At 43.7% G+C, this 18799-nt stretch overlaps 1 protein-coding gene across 12 annotated transcripts in view; it reads right to left on the reverse strand.

The window, feature by feature from the left end:
* Positions 1–18799, reverse strand: part of dnm1a (dynamin 1a) — a 51886-nt gene that overhangs the window by 4683 nt on the left and 28404 nt on the right. For 5 of the 12 annotated variants that reach the window (XM_086152155.1, XM_086152146.1, XM_086152154.1 and 2 more), the window contains 6 exons: positions 4153–4262; positions 3436–3547; positions 3134–3148; positions 2662–2832; positions 2042–2283; positions 1721–1924 (listed from right to left, as the gene is read on the reverse strand). In XM_086152155.1, the coding sequence (XP_086008281.1) occupies positions 1721–1924; positions 2042–2283; positions 2662–2832; positions 3134–3148; positions 3436–3547; positions 4153–4262 (854 nt within the window). Of the gene's footprint in view, positions 1–825; positions 863–1586; positions 1624–1720; positions 1925–2041; positions 2284–2661; positions 2833–3133; positions 3149–3435; positions 3548–4152; positions 4263–18799 lie in introns of all 12 variants that reach the window. The other 7 variants (XM_086152158.1, XM_086152157.1, XM_086152149.1 and 4 more) reach the window with 3 other exon arrangements.

The following is an 18799-nucleotide window of genomic DNA, read 5'->3' on the forward strand; positions in this document are numbered from 1 at the left end:
GGGCTCACCCTGGATTCATCACCTGCCGATCACAGGGCCACATACAGAGACATACTCCATTCACTCACATATTCACATTTCCGGACTATTTAGGGTCTCCCATGAACCTCCTGCATGTTTCCGGACTACGGGAGGAATAAGAGGAGAACATGGAGACTCCACACACCTGTCAGAATCCAGCCAGGGCACGAACCGCTGTGCTGTCATTACAAATTTGAAAATTTGCATTAAAAATTTGAAATTAAATTACTTAAATGAGATCTAAAAGAGATTTTTGTGACTAAAATATAAATTAAAAAGGTTATTTTTTCTCAATTTAGCGGTGAACTATGTTCTAAAATGAATCTGAAACAATCGGAAGAGGAAATATTGATCTTTGATCCAAAAGACGGGTGCTTCATGAAGACACTATATGATTTAAAGATTCCTAAGCCAAAGGGGAATTAAAGAATGCTCTTTATCCGCAGTAAATAACTTTAGAGTGCACTTGCTTGATTCCGGCCTGACTCACAGTGAACATGTGACATGTCGACGCAATTACACCACGACATAATAACAGCAAACGACACAAAACAATTGAAGTATTGAGTTGACGCCCGGGTATCCCAATACAGTTCCTGTGTGAAGCTCACACACACACACACGCTCCCCGAACTGCGTGTATGTGTTCTCCCATGCAGAATTCTAAGAAGAAGAAATCAAAGTAAAGCAAAAAAAGGAATGTAAAAGAAAACATCATGCAATGAATCAACGGCTTTGAGAGGAAGAGAGGAGCGGTATGGATGGCCGTGATGACGTTTGCGATGAAGATTGAACCCAACATACCAGAAAAGTTAGTCCTCATTGGTCAGTGATAGTGATTCTGTAAAAACAAAGGAACCATAGCGATGTGCAGGACAGAGGTTTGGAAGAAAGGGGATGAGGAGCGGGACAAGAGAGCAGGAGCGCAAACAGTTACAACGCAGGAAAACGTCAAATGGGCTCAGCTCTCATTCAGGATGCGTCAGGAGATAGAGGAATGATTTGGATTTGGAAGAAAATTTTTATCGTAATCAATATGTAGATAGATTTTTGTTTGATCATGCAGGGAGAACTGCACTCATTCGCCCAAGGGGCTCGGACAGTAAGAGAGGAAAGCTGCTACTCTCATAACAGGACTAGATGGAAATGCTTTGCTGGGTAAACACAAGGCCAACTGCAGCAAAGGAGTCATAAATTAATGGAAAACCGAGAAATATGATATATTTTGATCCTTTATTCCTTTTATTGGCATGCTTTTAAGCACTGAGGTGTGTGTGTGTGTGTGTGTGTGTGTGTGTGTGTGAGCGGGTAACTAGCACTGTAAAATAATCCACTTATTGTGACTGTGGATGTCACGACCACCTCACAAATAGTTATAATTGTTTAAAAAATATTTTTAGTATGTTTTTCAGTTATAGTTTATACATAAACACCAATCATTATTCGCATGCTATCGGGTTTAGTTTTCCAGGGACAGTGGGGGGTGGGTTTGGAAATCGGAGGGATTCTTACTGAAAAGGATCAATTTGTCTAATTCGCTATCTATTCCTCTATCCTAAATTTACCTTCTTCATCCCCTCATCCAGATGTTCTCACATCCCCCTTAGCAACAGAGATTTTCCACACTTTAGGTTCGAACTGCTGTGCTTTGAATGCAGAGACCGAAAGAGGTGGAATGGGCTGCGACCTTTTCACTCACCTGGGCACACTTGGAGGTGCGCGGTTAGGCCGGGAGGGCACTGTGGGCGGGGGCCCGCTGTAAGGGTCTGGAGAAGCTCCGGGACGTGACGGGACAGGGGGGCCGCCCGACGGAGGGGGCCCTGGGGGTGGGCCGCGGGAGCCTGGACGAGCAGGGGGTCCTGGCGGAGCCCGACGGTTTGGCGTCGGACTAGTGGCTGGAGATCTGGTGGAGAGGAAGCACGCACAGAACGGATGGACTTTAATAGTTCACCTATCATTTAATGATGTGTACCATGCAGGTTCAGTGGCTTCATCTGTTAAGGAGATCATCGTCCCTCACCTTCCCCCCGAGCCGCCTCGCTGCACTTGCAGCCAGGAGTCATCCACCGGCGGCGGCATGGACGTGCTTACGGTGGAGGTGCTGATGTCACCGACGATGCCCAGGGCCTCTCGCAGGGCATGGTACATACGCAGCATCTCGTCGCGATGATGGGCTTGTTCCTGAGACTCTTCCATCAGGGTGTTCTGGTCGCCACAGGAGTACAGCTGGGCCAGCAGCTCGGCATTGATGAACTCCTTCGTCTGAATTGGAAACAAGTTGGAGAAAATAAAATGTGACCGTTCCCATTCAGTCGAGAAATCCTCAAAATTGAATCCGAAATTATGATTCATTTTGGATGAAATGCATCAAAAATGATGCAGTATTGTAAATACGTCAGAACTGTCTATCTTGCAATAATGGAACAAATTACATTTAAATTATCAATATTCCGAGGAGCCAATTAACTTTTAAAATTTCTCAATAATTATATTAGCTGTTACATTTATCCATTTTCATCAGTATTTTCATCAGCTTTTGAATACATTGCCACAGCTACATGCAGTTTTTTATTTCTGCTGCTCGCTCTCAAAAATATGTTTCAGGTCAGTTCACCCTGTTTTAGCAAAATGAGGACTCACGTTATTGATCATCAGGTGCATTATAGTCTTGGGCATCAGGTCGCGCACGGTCTTGTTGACGATGGCCATGTAGGAGTCCACCAGGTTACGGATGGTCTCCACCTGCCTTTCCAGCTGAGGATCCATGCTGTGCACGAAGCTATCGGAGCCGTTTTCGTCACCTCCATCGCTCTGGGGGAGTGCGGGGAGACACCACATGGTTAGGTATACAAACAAAACAATGTGTTTTAACAGTTTAAATAGCAGACAATAGCATTCCCTCTATTGATGTGACTTTAATTTCTTTTGTTTTCATATTTGCAATGCTACCACCTGCCATTACTGCCAGGCCGGTACCGCATAATAATTATCACAGCTATTTAAAGTCACACACAATCATCCAAAATACAACCACTGCAAAGATTCAGGGGGGATATATTGTAGAAGACAGAGGAGCGGCATGAAAAGCGGGATGTCAAGCAGAATGACATACCTTTCCTTCCTTCTCCTACATGGTCAAAGAGCGATGGAGAAAACAGATATGCAAAGAGGACAGATGTCAAAATGAGATGTTGGACAACACCGAAAAAGACTTAGCAGGCAGTTCTGGAAGGTTTGTCCTTCCAGGATTTAGACAAGGTGAAAGAACTTTTTGTTTCCGAACGGATTCATATGTATGTATGTATGTATGTATGTATGTATGTATGTATAAAGCCGTTTACTTTATACATACATATATACATACATGTATTGTATATATTTTTTTTGCAGATAAATATGATTACACCGTTTTACCGTGACACGTTCAGGGTAAACTCCAGCACGGAGGAAGGAGGCCTTCCACGCATCAACATCCTCTTGACTCTCACAGGCCAGCTCCAGCTGACGGTAGTCCTTGTACACGTTCCTTCAGGCACACAACAAGAGCAACCGTTAAAATAATAGTTCTATTGTCGTTTCACTGTTTTCGTAAAAACCCGCCACATCTATGTAATGTAAATTTTTAATTCTGATTTTACTTGTTTTTAATACAATAAAACCCACAGCAATGCAATAAAGCCGGTTGATGTGGAAAGACATAAACAAACCAAATATTAAATAGCCGTCGTTACCGATGGAGCTCGTGAACTATTCATCTAAAAAAAAAAAATTATGCACCATATAAACAATAAAGATATATTCACTTAATTGGCAGTATGGTGGAGAACAATTTAACTTTAAATTTGTTTTGTAATTTCATATTGATTTTTAGGTAAGGTCCATGGGACCATCAAGTAATATCCTTTTTAAAAAACACTTTTGGCATCACAAAAAAAATAATCAGATGAATTTATATTTGAAAAAAAATGTCATCCCTCTAATTCACATTCATACTAAAAGTACAAGTTGTATTTAAACAGAATCAGAATGTACAAGGAACGTCTATTCTAATTTGTAATGATATAAGATGTAATCGTAGTAATATTTAAGTGCATTTTTAAGGAGAAAAATGTTAATGAAAAGCACTCAAACCTCTGCTCGGTGTTAAAGAGGGCAAAAATATGCTTGCTGGACATGAAGCCCTTCTCCACGTCCCTCAACTTCAGGTTATCAACCTGCAGCATGTACTTCTTCTCCTTTTCCTGCAGGAGGTGGAAGAGAGACACAGTGGTGACATGCATGCGCTCGAAGGGGTTTTTTGCAAGGGGTATGTATGAGTTGATGCCTGCTTAGAAGAATATAAATATATTTGTAACAACATTATTAGGAAAAAAAATTGGTTGAATTGAGTGCATACAGATTGAAATCCACAAGCAATTGGTCTCGGTTGATTGAATGTATAGTTTCCCTGCTAACACAGACAAGATCTATGCAGTGTATAAATACAACGCAAAATAAGATACAAAAACAGCAGCTTGGGAGGAATGTATCGCAGAAAGTGCACGGACAGAGGCAAAAAGCTGAAAAAAGATACAGGAGGAAGTTGGGAGTAGATGCTCGCATATTAAATTTAACGGCAGGCCCAAAAAAACAGAGACAAGAGACGAATGGGAAAGTTGTGCACAGTCCTCGAGTCTGTGGTTTTGATTACAGTTGAGAGTGAACAAAAAAAAGGGGGGGGGGGCAATAAATGAGAAACACACACGTACAAAAAGAGAGGGAGAGAGGCCACGTTCCAGTGAAAAAAAAAAGTTTGTACTTGTAAATCTGTGCACCACATATGATATCCAGACATCCAACCATTTAGGAATCAGGAAACCTTCACGTTATTCAGCTCAGTCACACAAGTCTCATCTTTGCAATGTCACACACACATACACAGAAAAAAATATTCACACACACATGCATGCACATGGAAGTACCCTTGAACATGTGGTAACAAGAGACTGAGGAATAGAAACACAACATTTCCATGTGTGTGTGTGTGTGTGTGTGTGTCCACACAGTGAGTGGTGTTCGCGTTAGTGTGTACAGGAGCGTTTTACAATCAACAGTAAAATTAGAATTAACAAAATGGGAAACTAAAAATAGCACAGGTTGAGTCAAACCCAACCACGCACACACACACACACACACACACACACACAGACATGCACTCATTTACACACAGACACACACATGAAACATACACATGCAGCCGGTTTTGGTTGCAAACAGTACCTTTAAGTGTAGTCTCTAACTAACCTTAAAACCATCTGGATAGCTAACCACAGGCCGGCCCAGCCCAAACCAACGTGTGTGTGTGTGTGTGTGTGTGTGTGTGTGTGTGTGTGTGTGTGTGTGTGTGTGTGTGTGTGTGTGTGTGTGTGTGTATGAGCGTGCATGTGTATGTGCAACCCAATTCCTTCATCAAAGGATTTATGACCTGTGCAGCCAAATGGTCATATCCCCTAAATGCATGTAAAAACTCACAAACACACACATTTGGCAACGTCAGTGTGCCCAGGTGTCTGACCTACAGAAAAAAAAAAAAAGAACTAAACAAGAAGTCGCTCCAGACTGCTGAATGCTGACATCACCGAGGGTAAAGAAGTTCATTTATTCACTACTTCTCCCTCTTTGTCTTCCTACTTTTCATCCTCCCTTCTCATTATTTTTTTTCTTCCTCTCTTTCCCCCTTGTTCCTTGGCTTTCTGGCTTTTCCCTCTCCCCGGGAGTGACTGATTCATACTTTTTCCTCTCTTCTGGCCAGTAAATCCAGTCAGGAGAGTTGGAACAGGGGGTCGGGGTCGGGGGGGAGGAGGGGTGGAGGGACGCTTGGTGGACTGGTATGTGCTTAATTCAGGGAAAGTACAGAGAGACTGAACTCCAAAGGGTGACCATAAGGCTGTGTGTACGTGATGCAACAAGCTTGACATAATAGAAAATAAGAAAGGGTCTCATCAGACACCGGTTACAAGCACGAAAACAAACATATTGTCTAGAAGAACAACAAAAAAATCCAATTTCTTTTAGAATGATGTGATCCTCAGCCCATCTTACACGTATGCATGCATTTCCAAGTGTGTGTGTGTGTGTGTGTGTGTGTGTGTGTGTGTGTATGTAGTGCTTGGAGATGAACACTTTGCCATATGGTCCAATAAAAGCCAGACAGCAGAAGCAGGCAAAACACCCCGACCCCAGAGACACACGTGAAAACAAACAGATACAAATATCACACACATGACGTTTGCGAGATTCGTATTGGGTTTGATCTCTTTGCACGAGATCCGCTCGGCCCTCGGTGAGTCAGCTTCCCAAAGACCGACACACACTAACGCAGGCACGCGCAGCCAGGAAGGTATATTTGTGGGATGGTTTCACCACCACTTAACTGTCAGGAGACTTCCTCTATGTTTACATTAATCAACATGGAGAGGGCCTCACTTGGGGAAAATAAACTCGAACATGTGTATACTTCCATGTATGTGTGTGTGTGTGTGTGTGTGTGTGTGTGTTATCACTATGCGAAGCGGCTGTGAGACTTGAAAACATACATATTATGCGAGCTAAATTCAAAGAGAGATACTTGAAGAAGAAACATTCACACACACACACACACAACTATTACACCCACAGTGTGTGTGAATGGAAGAATAAGACAAGACTGGATAGGTACTTATCAATACACTTTTGTTTTGTTTTTTGCCAGTGCTTAAAATCAATGTACAAGTTTTCTTTGGAAAAAAAAGTTAAATATACAATGGGGTGTTCAATGTTACAAGAAAACTTATTTTATATTGCTAGAATAAAGATCTGGGCTGTACATCAGTTAAGTGGTTAGTGCTTCCGCCACACAGCAAAAAGGTCCGTGTTTTGTGTGGATGATATGTGTGGAGTCTCCATGTTCTCCCTGTGCCTGGGTGGGTTCTTCCAGGTTCTTTGGTTTCCTCCCACAGTCCAAAAACAGGAGTTTCATCTGAGAAATTACCCGGTCGTGTGAACGAGGGAGTGAACGGCGTCCGTCTCTATACGTGGCCCTGCCATCAACTGGCGAACCCCGCCTCTCTCCCCGATGTCAATTGGGATGGGATCCAGGCTCCTCGGTGCAGGATAAGCGATATAGATAATGAATGAATGAACAACGATTAAAGATTTTCTCATACCGCCCTTGCAGATGCATGAGCTCAGTGTCAAATATGCCGGAATTAGTCACACAGAGCGACAAATACACGTCATTTCAGCTCTTGTTGTGCCAGAAGATGTTTCCAACTTTGAAATGATAATTTCACAAACACTGAAGCGTGCTCCTTCGGCTCTCTGGTGAAATGAACGCATCATTTCCTCCAATCGTTGCGGGTTTCCAGAGGCACGGACACAAGGGTTTCTCACTGTCAAGACAGACAGGAGAGCATTTACGAGAAACATCTAGCGTCGGGGGCCTCGTAGTTACATTCCAGTTTGGAGACATTTCTCGATTCCCGTTCTTCGGGCAAGACGCTATGCACATAAGCAGGACGGTGTTACTAGTTTTACCCAATGAGCTGAAATTTACACTAAATGCTGTGTGTGTGTGTGTGTGTGTGTGTGTGTGTGTGTGTGTGTGTATATATTTGGAATAGTGTTGTATGGTGAACCTTGACAGCCTCTTAGGATATTACATTTCCTTGAATTTCCAGCTCAGATTTATTAATGCTTAACTTTAACTTAAACTCCAATTGTTTTGGATAATACAACTCCCTGTATTGCGGCAGGTAAAGACAAGCAAAGACCATTTGTCCCAACAAGGTGGGTTTTCGTGCAAGAAACGGTCGATGAGAGGTCACAATAGTGCGTACACTCACACACATGCACATGCACATGCGCGCACACTAAGGTATACAGGCAGTACCCTTAGTAGGCACTGTAGCCTGTGGTGTCTGGCACAGTTATGTGAGCAAAGGACTTTCCATTGCTTTGTTTTGCTAGTGAGTAATAGCAGGCTCATTATAAAAAGCCAAAGGAAGTTCACTTTTGAATTCATAAATACGCACCACCGCTCTGCACACCATCTAAAAAAGTCTTGAACACGATTAAAACACGGAGACGAAATATGCCCTCACACACACAGACGCACTCGAACGCACGATGCATAACAAGTACACTAAGTCCAATTAACACTTTGCGACAAATCAGAGAAGTTCAGTGGGCAAAACCAAAAACTTGGTCGTTTATGGCATCCATGTTGTTTTAAGAGCTGCATGCCTGTATGTTTGTGTGCGGTGGTGTGAATGTCGACCGAGTCTGATAGAAAAGTCCTGGTGACTCGGGCCGTGCATCAAAGGAGCCGCGGAGAAGCCGCACGGCATCTGGGAGCAATAACACTGCCTCGAACCCTTCATTACCGCAAAGACTGGGCCCTGGGTGGCGGCCAACGGCAATTTTCACAACCCTCCTCCTCACCTCCTTCCATCTCTCTTTCCCTCCATTCTTTTCACGTTCCCCTATAGAGTTCTGTCTTTAAAAAGAAATTGAACACAGAGCCTATCTCTGAGTCACGTGCGGTCTGGACGGAAAGGGGCGTAAAGATGATGCGAGACTTGCAAATGGTCCGGTAAATGAAAAGTAAGCAATTTTTGATGAGAGTGTTTGTCACTGAACACTTGGCGGAAAAGCTTTATCCTTACCTTAACCAACTTGATCCAGATTATACATATTTCTTAAAAGTTCATTAGTAGTACATTGACGCAGACCTATGTTCGCCCGGTAAAACAGCCAACGATCCATCGGAAAATAGGACTTTTATCAAACGCTGCCAACAGTAAAACTACGACAGGCAATATATGACAATAAATGTATTTTAATTTGGGTATGCTGACAGTCTGGAAGGCTGCTATCGGTAACTGGATCAGCAAACTGTTATTTGAGACATCAGAAGCAGACCATAGTTGTAGGATAAGCACATCCCGAAATGTAATATCATCAAAAAAAATCCACTCTCTTCTGCTGCTAATACGTCTTTTTCAAAAGCGGCAGAATTATCATCTGCAGCAGCCTGATTTGACTCTATCATTTTGACTTTATTTCAAGTAAGACCACATGTTGTCAACGCTTAAATCAGCAAGCACCGAATTAGATTGATTTACAATCACGAGAAGAAACATTCGGGGCTATTCCAGGACGGCATGTAAAAAAAAAAAAGAAACACGCAGCTGTTGGTGATTTATCCGCACAGAAAAAAAAATGGCCGCGGCCGTACCAGTGTCCGGCGCTTCCGAGGGAGCTACCCGATCACGGCGTTGCCCGTTTTTCAACCACAGGGGTCAAAATCTAATCACACCCCGTCCGGTTTGGACGAGATAAACGCGCCGATTCCCCGCGTGTGTGCGTCGTTCCCCTGGGAGCGAAGCCGGACTAAAATAAACCTCCCCCCAGGGAGGGGAAACAATGCGGCTGCACGACAATGACACATTCAGAGTGAGAGGCTCGGTCGGGAGCTCAGCGTCAACTTCCTGTTTAGCAGCTAATTGCTAAGAAGTTAATGACCGGCTTTGAGTTTGCTTCTACAGAGTCAGTGTTACAACCTCAGGGGCTACCTGGGACATGTGATCAATCACCGAGTGACCACCAAAGAGTCAGAGAACAAGGGTGGAGAGTTGGGGAGGAGGGGGCCAAGTCTACAAACCACATAAACACGTGTTGAAATCCCCAGACGTCCAGTGACTCCTGTCTGAAAGCGAGCAAATGTTTGCCGACTGCACACTCAGCACAAAGCTCTCGGAGGATGACGATCCCGGAGACGTGTTGGTAACGATGTTTTATAATACACCCTCCGCATGATGCACCGAACGCCACCGTTTTCTTGAAACGTGTTCAATTGAGCGCCATTACAAAACGTGAAAAACGTATAATTGGGAACAGCAAAACACTCACATCTGAAGGTTAGAGCTTGACGTCGGAACACATTCAGGGTTAAACGTTCACATGTGCAAAAACGAGCCGATTTTGAAGTCACATGTGGTCGGCATGTTGGGAGAGGTTTTCTCTCCAACGCTAACTCGTAGCGCAAACGCAGAGTGCGGCAGAAAGTTTTGGGGGAATCCCCTAATTTCAGCTTTTCTGCATCATAAAGTAATCTTTTTTTAGACAGTCGATGCTTGACCTTTCTCTTTCCAGCCCGCGCTCCCGCCTTTGCTGGAAAACGGGACCTGGCGGATCATTAGTGGCGTGTGATCTCACTACACTCAGAGGCAAATTCACTTTTCCACAATAAAAAGGAACCGCTGGGATATAAAATTCACACTTCTTAATCAAACGTGCAAGTGCTGTATTATTAAATTAGAAAAAAAAAAAAGGTAATAGGTAATTCATGACGCGATGGTGCCAGTCGTCGCCGGGTCCAAGTGAAGGGAGGAGGGAAAGGGTCACACGAAAGTGCCAGGCCATTGGCTTCTGGCTTGACGTGAGAGGAACCTATTGAAACTGTGAGGATTATTATTACTTCTGACTACTTCTGCCCTAAAAGTTTCAGAAACCATAAAATCTGCAGCGATGAAATTTATCCCTACCGCTACCCCGGAGTCCAAAACACAACCGCCCGATTTGCCCTCTTAAATAATAATTTTACCTTTTGCCTTGTAACTTTTGAACCCTGCAGGCAGCCTGGGAAGTTCGGAGCTTTATGTTTTTCGGTTTATCCGACAGATTTTGGCCCAATCGTGACTGAATTTTCCAAGCACATTGTTCGAAAGCCAACCGCCGTGGCCACTTTTCCAGTCGTGTCATGAATCATATGTTTCTAAAACCCAACTTGAATTTTTTTTTTTGTTCCTTTGGGTTCAGACGGATCTGATGGTCAAGGTCTCAGCTATTTGTGGCATAGAAAGTTTCCATCTCGTTTTTCTGTATTGTTTTCTTTTTTTTTTTGTCTTCTTCAAGGATTTTTGCTCGATCATGATAAGACGTACATAGTTTACTCCATGTTTTGACATGACATTCCTGATTTTCCATCACAACCTGCCAGGAGGATGTGAATGCGTTTTCTTTTTTTATTCCAGTGTATCACAAATGATCAGGAGTGTCGTCCCTTTGCATCCCATCATTTTCAGACGCTTTGTTTTCCTCTTCCGTGTCCTCTTGCCCTTGCAGGTTGAATAGTTTTACGCAGGTATGCTTTTGCTGCAAACCTCTTTCCAGCCCCCGTAGAGTATTTAAACCCGGCGCTTTCCAGTGCTCGAAGGCCTTTCCCTAGTTTACGCAAGAAGATCCTGGAAGATCCAGAAAGATCCTGACTCCTTGTGCTGCGTTGTTGACATTCTTCCAGTCCCTGACACCCCCTGCGCTGCAAACTCCCTATCCTCGAGGATCCAAGAAGATCATGAAGGCCTCCGTCCGTCCGTTGCCTGACCCCTTGTCCTACATTGCTGACCCCACAAGGAGATCCGAGAAGATCCCGAGTCCTTATGGTGAGTTGTTGCCGTCCTGTCAGTCCCCGACCCCCTAACTGTGCTCCACACTCTCTATCCTGCAGGATCCCGGAAGACCCCGAATGCCTCCGCCCGTCCCTTGCCTGACCCCGCGGTGCTACATTGCAGACATCCTTACATTACCTGACCCTCGGGCACAAACAACAGTTGCAGGACAGAAATAAATGAAATTACAGTTACAGAGTTATGTGTACACTTTTAAGCTGTAATTCTCATTTGTATTGGCAGGTTTATTTCCCTCAAATATTCAGGCCATTTCATTCTGATAAGCTAATTTTCAGCAACGTTTACATTTACTTATGTTTTTTTAATCTCCCGCTGAATTTTTTAATTCCTTTCTTTTTAAAGTTTATTTTTCGCCAGTTGTTCATTTTCCTCAAGCCACTTTTTTTGCACAAATAACAAAAAGAATTGTACAAAAAAATAAGGAGACAAGGCTTTTGGGGAACGTTCGGTGATTCGATTAGAGCTCCATCACCATGGTGCCCGGGGGCAATGGCTGCTGGCAGGAAGCGTAAGGAATATATTGAAATACCTTGGATTATTATTATTTTTCCCTTTTGCCGTTAAGAACTATCTGCGGCTCGAAAGCCACAAAAGTTCCAGTAATGAAACTTGGCCGGCTCATACTCGCCCATACACACATACACACACACACACACACACATATTCACAAAATATACAAATACAATATGCCAAAAGACATTAAATGCACACCACTGCGGTTATTTTTCTAATTTTTTTTTTATACGCCATGTGTCTGTCTCTGACTAATCCAGAGCTATCATAATTCCTGTGTTGACAAGAGAGTATAACTCTTCATATGTAGAGAACAATCAGGGGGAAAACAGTAATTTAAAGGGAAGAAAAACATACATATCCACTTATCTAATCAATCAAGGGGAATGAACTTCCAGCCTGTTTGCCCTCTCGCCACACGCTGTGACCATCATTCATCTCTCTCTTGGGTTTTACAGCCCCGAGTCCCCTTTAAACATGTTTCCCCTCGCAAACGAGACAATAATTTACAAGGACCGATGCTATTGTTTGTCCATTAAACATTTAATCCAACAAAGAAAGAATTCCTTCAATCCCTTTCTTCTTTGTTTTTTTTTCCTCTCCCTTTTATCATTTTTTGCTTGTTTTATGTCAGACGTGCCTCTTCTGACTTTTCGTTCCTCAAAAGGGGAAACAAAGCCAGCTCAACCATTCGTGTTTACTTTGAGACTTATCACCACTATGTATGTATATTTGAAATACTCAAATACTTAAAGAGCGCTGAAAGAGGAACAATGTGGAGATCCCGACAGACTGTTCTAAACCGACCCCCCTTTTGTCTTTGGGAGCGCCAGAATTTATTTTTTCAATGTGTCCTCGGGGCATTTAGGTGCACTGTTTACATCGTGGAAATCGAACGATAATTAAAAAATAACAATTCAAGGCTGTGAAAGAGGGACCAATGAAAACAAAGCTGCATGCAGTTCATTCTTTTTAATCAGCGGCGCCGACGGTCATTTGACATCCCATTTTCTAGTTTGAAATGTAGCTGTGAGGTTCCGCTGAAGTGCTTCCATCTCATACTAACGCATGCATACCGGCACGGTGACAGTGTGTGTGTCGTGCACCCTAAGACTTAAAATGTGAAAACAAAACCTTATCAATGGCAAAATGATAAGGGATCAAACACGGCGCTCTCTATGTGTGTGTGTGTGTGTGTGTGTGTGTGTGTGTGTGTGTATCTGCATACCTTTCCAGTATTTCTAGCTTTACTGACTAAGACTTTGAAGAGGAAACTGCCTGCCTGGTCATCCAAACAGTGGAAACAATGTTGGTGCAGCCACCACAGAGCTCCCCCACCCACCAAAGCATTAACATTCACTCCTTCCAGTCCCTAACCCAAAATTTAGCGCTATCATTATGCAACAATTTTACCTTAAATAACAGTATGGGATTCATTTTGATGGTACACTGACTTGTAATAGGGATGCTGCTTATCGTGAACTTCGTGAATGGGGTTTACCAGGGGGGGCAAGGGGGCTGGAGTTGGACTTGATTTATTTAAAAAAAGTGTTTTGGGGGCCTAAATGTAACTTGATATAAGCTATGGTGTTGACATATCAAGAGATAATGGATTGGTGTACAGGTAGGAAGGTCACAAGTAGGAGTTTTAGGAGCATGACGTTTAGCCTTTAGCCTTTAGCCCTTAGCCTTTAGCCTTTAGCCTTTAGCATAGGGCTAAATCTCAAACCTCTCACGTCTCACACAATCCCTGCTTGTAACTGATTTTGTTAAGCTGTCATTAAAACGCACACACAAACACCTATCCAAAGCCTATCCAAACTTTGCACAAATTTCAAATTGTATATTTCTTCATATGCATTTCTTTCTCAATTTACTCACAAGATCTGAAATCCATCGAGGCGGTTCGTTTGGCTAGGAAAAAAAATCTCATTGAAGAAATAAGCTAAAATAATTAAAAAGAAAAAAAATCAAAATAAATGAATCAAAATAAATAAAAAATATTTATAATGAAAAGATAATTTAAAAATCATATGAATGAAAATATAAATACATTAGTAAATAAATAAGAGAATTAATTGATCGATACATAATCACATAAATATGAATAAATTAATAATTACACCGATAATTATTAAATACTTTCAGCAGGACATAAACTTGAACGGAGGCAGATCCAGCCTGCTTCTGTGTTAAGTCTGGGACAGAACCCCGCACTGATCCCAGTGATCTGCACGGGGATCTGCTTGCAGTCATGGGTCTGACTCGGCCGCTGCTATTCTTAAGGAGGTTGCAACGTTTCTACATCTCAGCTTGACGGCGAAAAACCGTCCACGCACGGCACAGAATCACCCCTCATGCGGCCTTGGCTTAAAATCAATTAAATAAATACGTAAATCGCACTCTAGTTACGATACCGCCACATATTCATGCCCGTTCAATTTTGGGGTCAATTTAAACCACATGCACGCAGAAATACATAAATACACTTAACGAAACACATCATTGATACAACCAAAGCAAAAATCTCGGTTTGGTTTCGTGTTTCCACTGTTTTTCACCATCATGATTTCCTGTAAGGCTTTGACTGCAATAAAAAACATATGGAAATCCGCCGACAAAATCCCTTGAAATTTTCAAACTTCAGTTTCTTCGGTTGTTTAGCTTTCTGGATTCTTTCGAGATTTAGTCCATGTCGTTTCCATCATTACAAGTTGTCAAAAGTGAATTACATTTTCTTTGTTTGCATTTTGTTTTTTCTGGGTATTAACCCCTGGCAGTGTCAATTTAACCTGAAAAATACTGAGGGGTCAGAAATATTATATCAATACAAGGCTGATTGACTTATATGAGCTGCTGAGAAACCTGCTGAAGACTTTTTGTTGATTTAACTGCCACGCCAATGATTTCTGCCCTTCTCTTTCTGACTTGCGTCTTATTTTTACACCACAGAGACTCCCTCTTTTGCTATGTATCATTTCGCCTGAAAAATTTCACTCACATCTTTCTTTCATCTCAAGGTTTTTTTGTCTCTCACTCTCCATTTCTTTCCCCCTCTGCATCCCTCCTTCCCTGCCAGTACTGCTGACTCGTCTCCTCGGGGGATTGTGCGTGCTTTGATTCGGAGCTCAGGTTGGAGCTCAGAAACCATAGCTAAAACAAACATGCGGCGTCGGCCACCTCTGCACACACACACACACACACACACACACACACACACACACACACCTGGAAACATTAGCATTGATTACCCCTGTGTGCCAGCAGTTAACAAAGAATGGTAGATGTGGGTCTGTGTTTGTACGTGTGTGTGTGTGCACGCGCGAGTGTGTGAGTAAAAGGGGCGAGGTGAAAGAGGCAAACTTCTACTTGTTGACTACTTGTGTCGCAACTGTGAATCACAGTCTTTTCCTCTTCAAATACACTCATGCAAACACACACACACACACACACACACACACTCACTTTCTCTGGTTCTGATTTACCAGTAGTATGTCATTCTTGCAAACAACCCCCTCTCTGCACTCGCGCACGTGCGTGTGTGTGTGTGTGTATGTATGTGTATGTGTGTGTGTGTGCGTGTGTGTGAGTGTGTGTGTGTGTGTGTGTGTGTGTGTGTGTGTTGTGAACGCTGCAGAGCTGCATAAAGGGTTCTTTATTCAGGTCTGACAGGGAAAGGAAATCAGCTTTAGAAGTAAAAACAGAGGGAGCAAGAGAGAGATGGAGACCACAGGGTTGCACATCTGGAGTTATTACAAGGCCTCCTCCTGCTTGCCAAGAAAACGCCGACATTCCTGCCCTCGCTACAAAGACCGCGGTGCCTCTGCTCTCATCCAGCCCCACTCCTACACACACACATCCATCACTCAAACATCCCCAATCTGCACATACGCTTAAAATGCGATGTGATTTGTAACCCGCACGTACGCTGGGTGGAGGTGGTTGGGATTCGCGCTCCGGTGTGAGCGCAAGCATCCACACATCCCCCCCCCTTCCCCAAAATCTTTCCTCTCTGAGCCGCCGGAGGTCCGCTGCCTTCCAGAACTTTAACGACACGCAGACAAACCTACACGCCGAGTAAATGCCTCTCACTTCCTGTTCACCTTTGGCCTTCCACTTTCTCCCTGAAAGCCAGTGAGGAGGGAAAGAAGCAGATCGGGGGTGGGGGTGTGGGGGCAGACGGAGGGAGGGGAAGAGAGGAGGAAGAGGAGAGGAAAGGGAAAAAATGGGGGCCGGTGAGCTCCTCCTCCTTCTCCCTCCATATCTCCTCTCTCTCTCACTCATTTTCTCCTTCTGTGTCTTGAAGGGGAAACTTGGTGGCCGGTCTTTTTGCCACGTCAAGCCTCCAGCCGCTCCACCTTGCTGGAAACTGGAGTGTCTTTTCCTTTTTTTTTTTTCTTTTTTTTTGCCGTGGAAAGCTATGGAAGATCCATCGAAATGCCCCCTCCCTACTCCCGCGTCCCGTTACCGAAAGTCACATTTTGAAATTTAACTTTTTCGACTTCGCCCCGAGTGCGCGGCCGAGTTGAAGCGGAGAAAGATGGGAGGTGAAGATGAAATATTGTTCGGTGACGGGGGGCAGCGGCGGGAGAGGGGGGGGCGCATCTCTTTTGGCATCAAGACGCAGTGAAGAAGATAGATGAGATGACCCGATCACAGGTATTCTAATCTCAAATCGAAAATTTAATTCAATCCGCTGAGTCACAGACACATAGGCCGGCGTACTCACGAAAAAGTTGAACGCTACGTAGAATTAAATGCCGGTTTTCTCGCCGTTGTTAACCTCCAGTGTCCGTCTGCGTTGTTTCATTTAAATAATCTTGAAATACCATCCTTTCTTCTTTATTCTTTCCTCAGAGGTCAGAAGGGAAAAAGTTTATATTGTATGAACGTGCACACGATAGGGACCCTTTGTGTGCTTTGTATCTGTCATGGTTGATTTCTGTGAAATGATTTTTCGGAAAAACACGTGATTTTTCAGGAAAAGAGCCTTTTACCGAGTGAGACGTGGATCTCTTCGGACTCCTCCATTCATCACTTCTTCTTGTGTTTCCATTTAACACCCGAACCGTCTTCCTGTGGCTTGTGTTTCCTCTCCAGTTCAGTCTGGAATACTGCTTTTCGCAGCAGGAACCATGAGGGAATGTCTTGGAATCTGCCAATCAGTGGCTATCACCTCTGTCTCACCTCTCCTCCTCCTCCTCCTCCCTCCTTTTCCTCCCTCCATCCATCGCTCACATGTTGTTTCTCCACCCGTCTGCTTAATCAACCTGATCAGCACTTTGTAGCAGAGCAGTGAGTCTGGCAATGGATCACCAGTGAGTACGGTCCAGAGATTCCTTTTTGTTTTTTTTTTGTTTGTATGTCCGCACAGATGTTTGCATGAATGAACCCGGACGGCACCTGCGCGCTGAATTTCGTGCACCGCTTTGTGTGCATGAGTAAAAATCTCCACCGCATCCTTCAGCCCAGCCCGCCTGCCCAGTGTTCAGACTACCTGTTCAGGAAGTAGTGGTTGTACAGTAGTCTGCACATTGGTTAGGCTGGCCGGGGAAGCACGGGAGAAGCCCAGAGGGCATCCAGCAGGCACAAGCGCGTTAAGTTGCTGGAACATACGGCACCACCCTCTTGTCCATCTGGACAACCTAAATAAAGCACTTGGGGCGGGGGGGTCTCCACCAAAGATACAAGGCCCCCTGGTCTAGATTTATTGACGTGATAGGGGTTTATTCAAAATATGTTTCTCTCGCCGTTTGTGATGTCATCAAGGCAAAATAAACTGATGGATTTTCTGTTTGTAAGAATTGTGATCCAAATAAAGATGGTTTCTGTCAGCGCTGCCTCGGCTGTTCATTGATTCTCACCAAGTCCACACATTTCCTTCACATGATATGAAACCGGGAAATCCCATACTGACAACTGTGCACACGTGATTGACGGGTTATTGTTTTTCAGCAAAAACCAATAAAAAAATCTAAATGAGGAACGGTGGACCAGAAAAGCTCACCCACAGAGACAAATGAACACTTACACAAATAGATAACTAAGACACGCAATCAACCCCCAGCATCACGCTGCGCTTTTTTACGAAGTGTACAATTATGCCAGCATCAACTTGAGGCCGCTCTACCTCAAATGACCATGTAATGAGCAGAGAGGCCGGAAGCCACCGTACAAAAATGGCAAGCTCTTTTATTGTCAACTATTTTCTTTTAACAAGTCTTTCTTCTCCCCCCACGCCTAAAAAAAGAACCTAAAAAAAAGTTTGCGGCTTCGGTATTTGTAGGTGACATCATGTGGAATGCAACATGTTTGGTCGGACCCCCCCCCCGACCTCCTCCCCTGTTTTCCACGATGTTTTCTTTTCTATCTTTTGACCCAGAGGTTACAGTTTGTCCCCCCAAAATACGTGGAGACAAAGCAGAGGCCAGATACCTTCACACGGCAGCCTGTCTCAGGAATGAAAACCACAAACCAGCCTGGTTCCATTTAGAGCCCTGCAGCCATGTCGTTTCATGTATGTCTCTACAAAATATATATGAATATACACTTATATATATATATATATATATGTTTCTTATATAGATATGAATCTTAGGCATATATACACATTCAAACAAACCAGAATATACTTTTTAATAGACGTTTCTGGTGACAGAAACCCCCCGCCACTGATGCCCCACCCCCGAGTATGTTTACAGCTGGGATCACCAGGCGAGTCTGGTTTTCTGGCAGCTTTACAGCGGGAGAAGGGAAACCCGGGCGGCCGCACACAC

Source organism: Fistularia commersonii, chromosome 9 (genome assembly GCF_037954325.1).
Source record: "Fistularia commersonii isolate RoL2024-O1a breed Wild chromosome 9, RoL_Fcom_v1.0, whole genome shotgun sequence".
Lineage (NCBI taxonomy): Eukaryota > Metazoa > Chordata > Actinopteri > Syngnathiformes > Fistulariidae > Fistularia > Fistularia commersonii.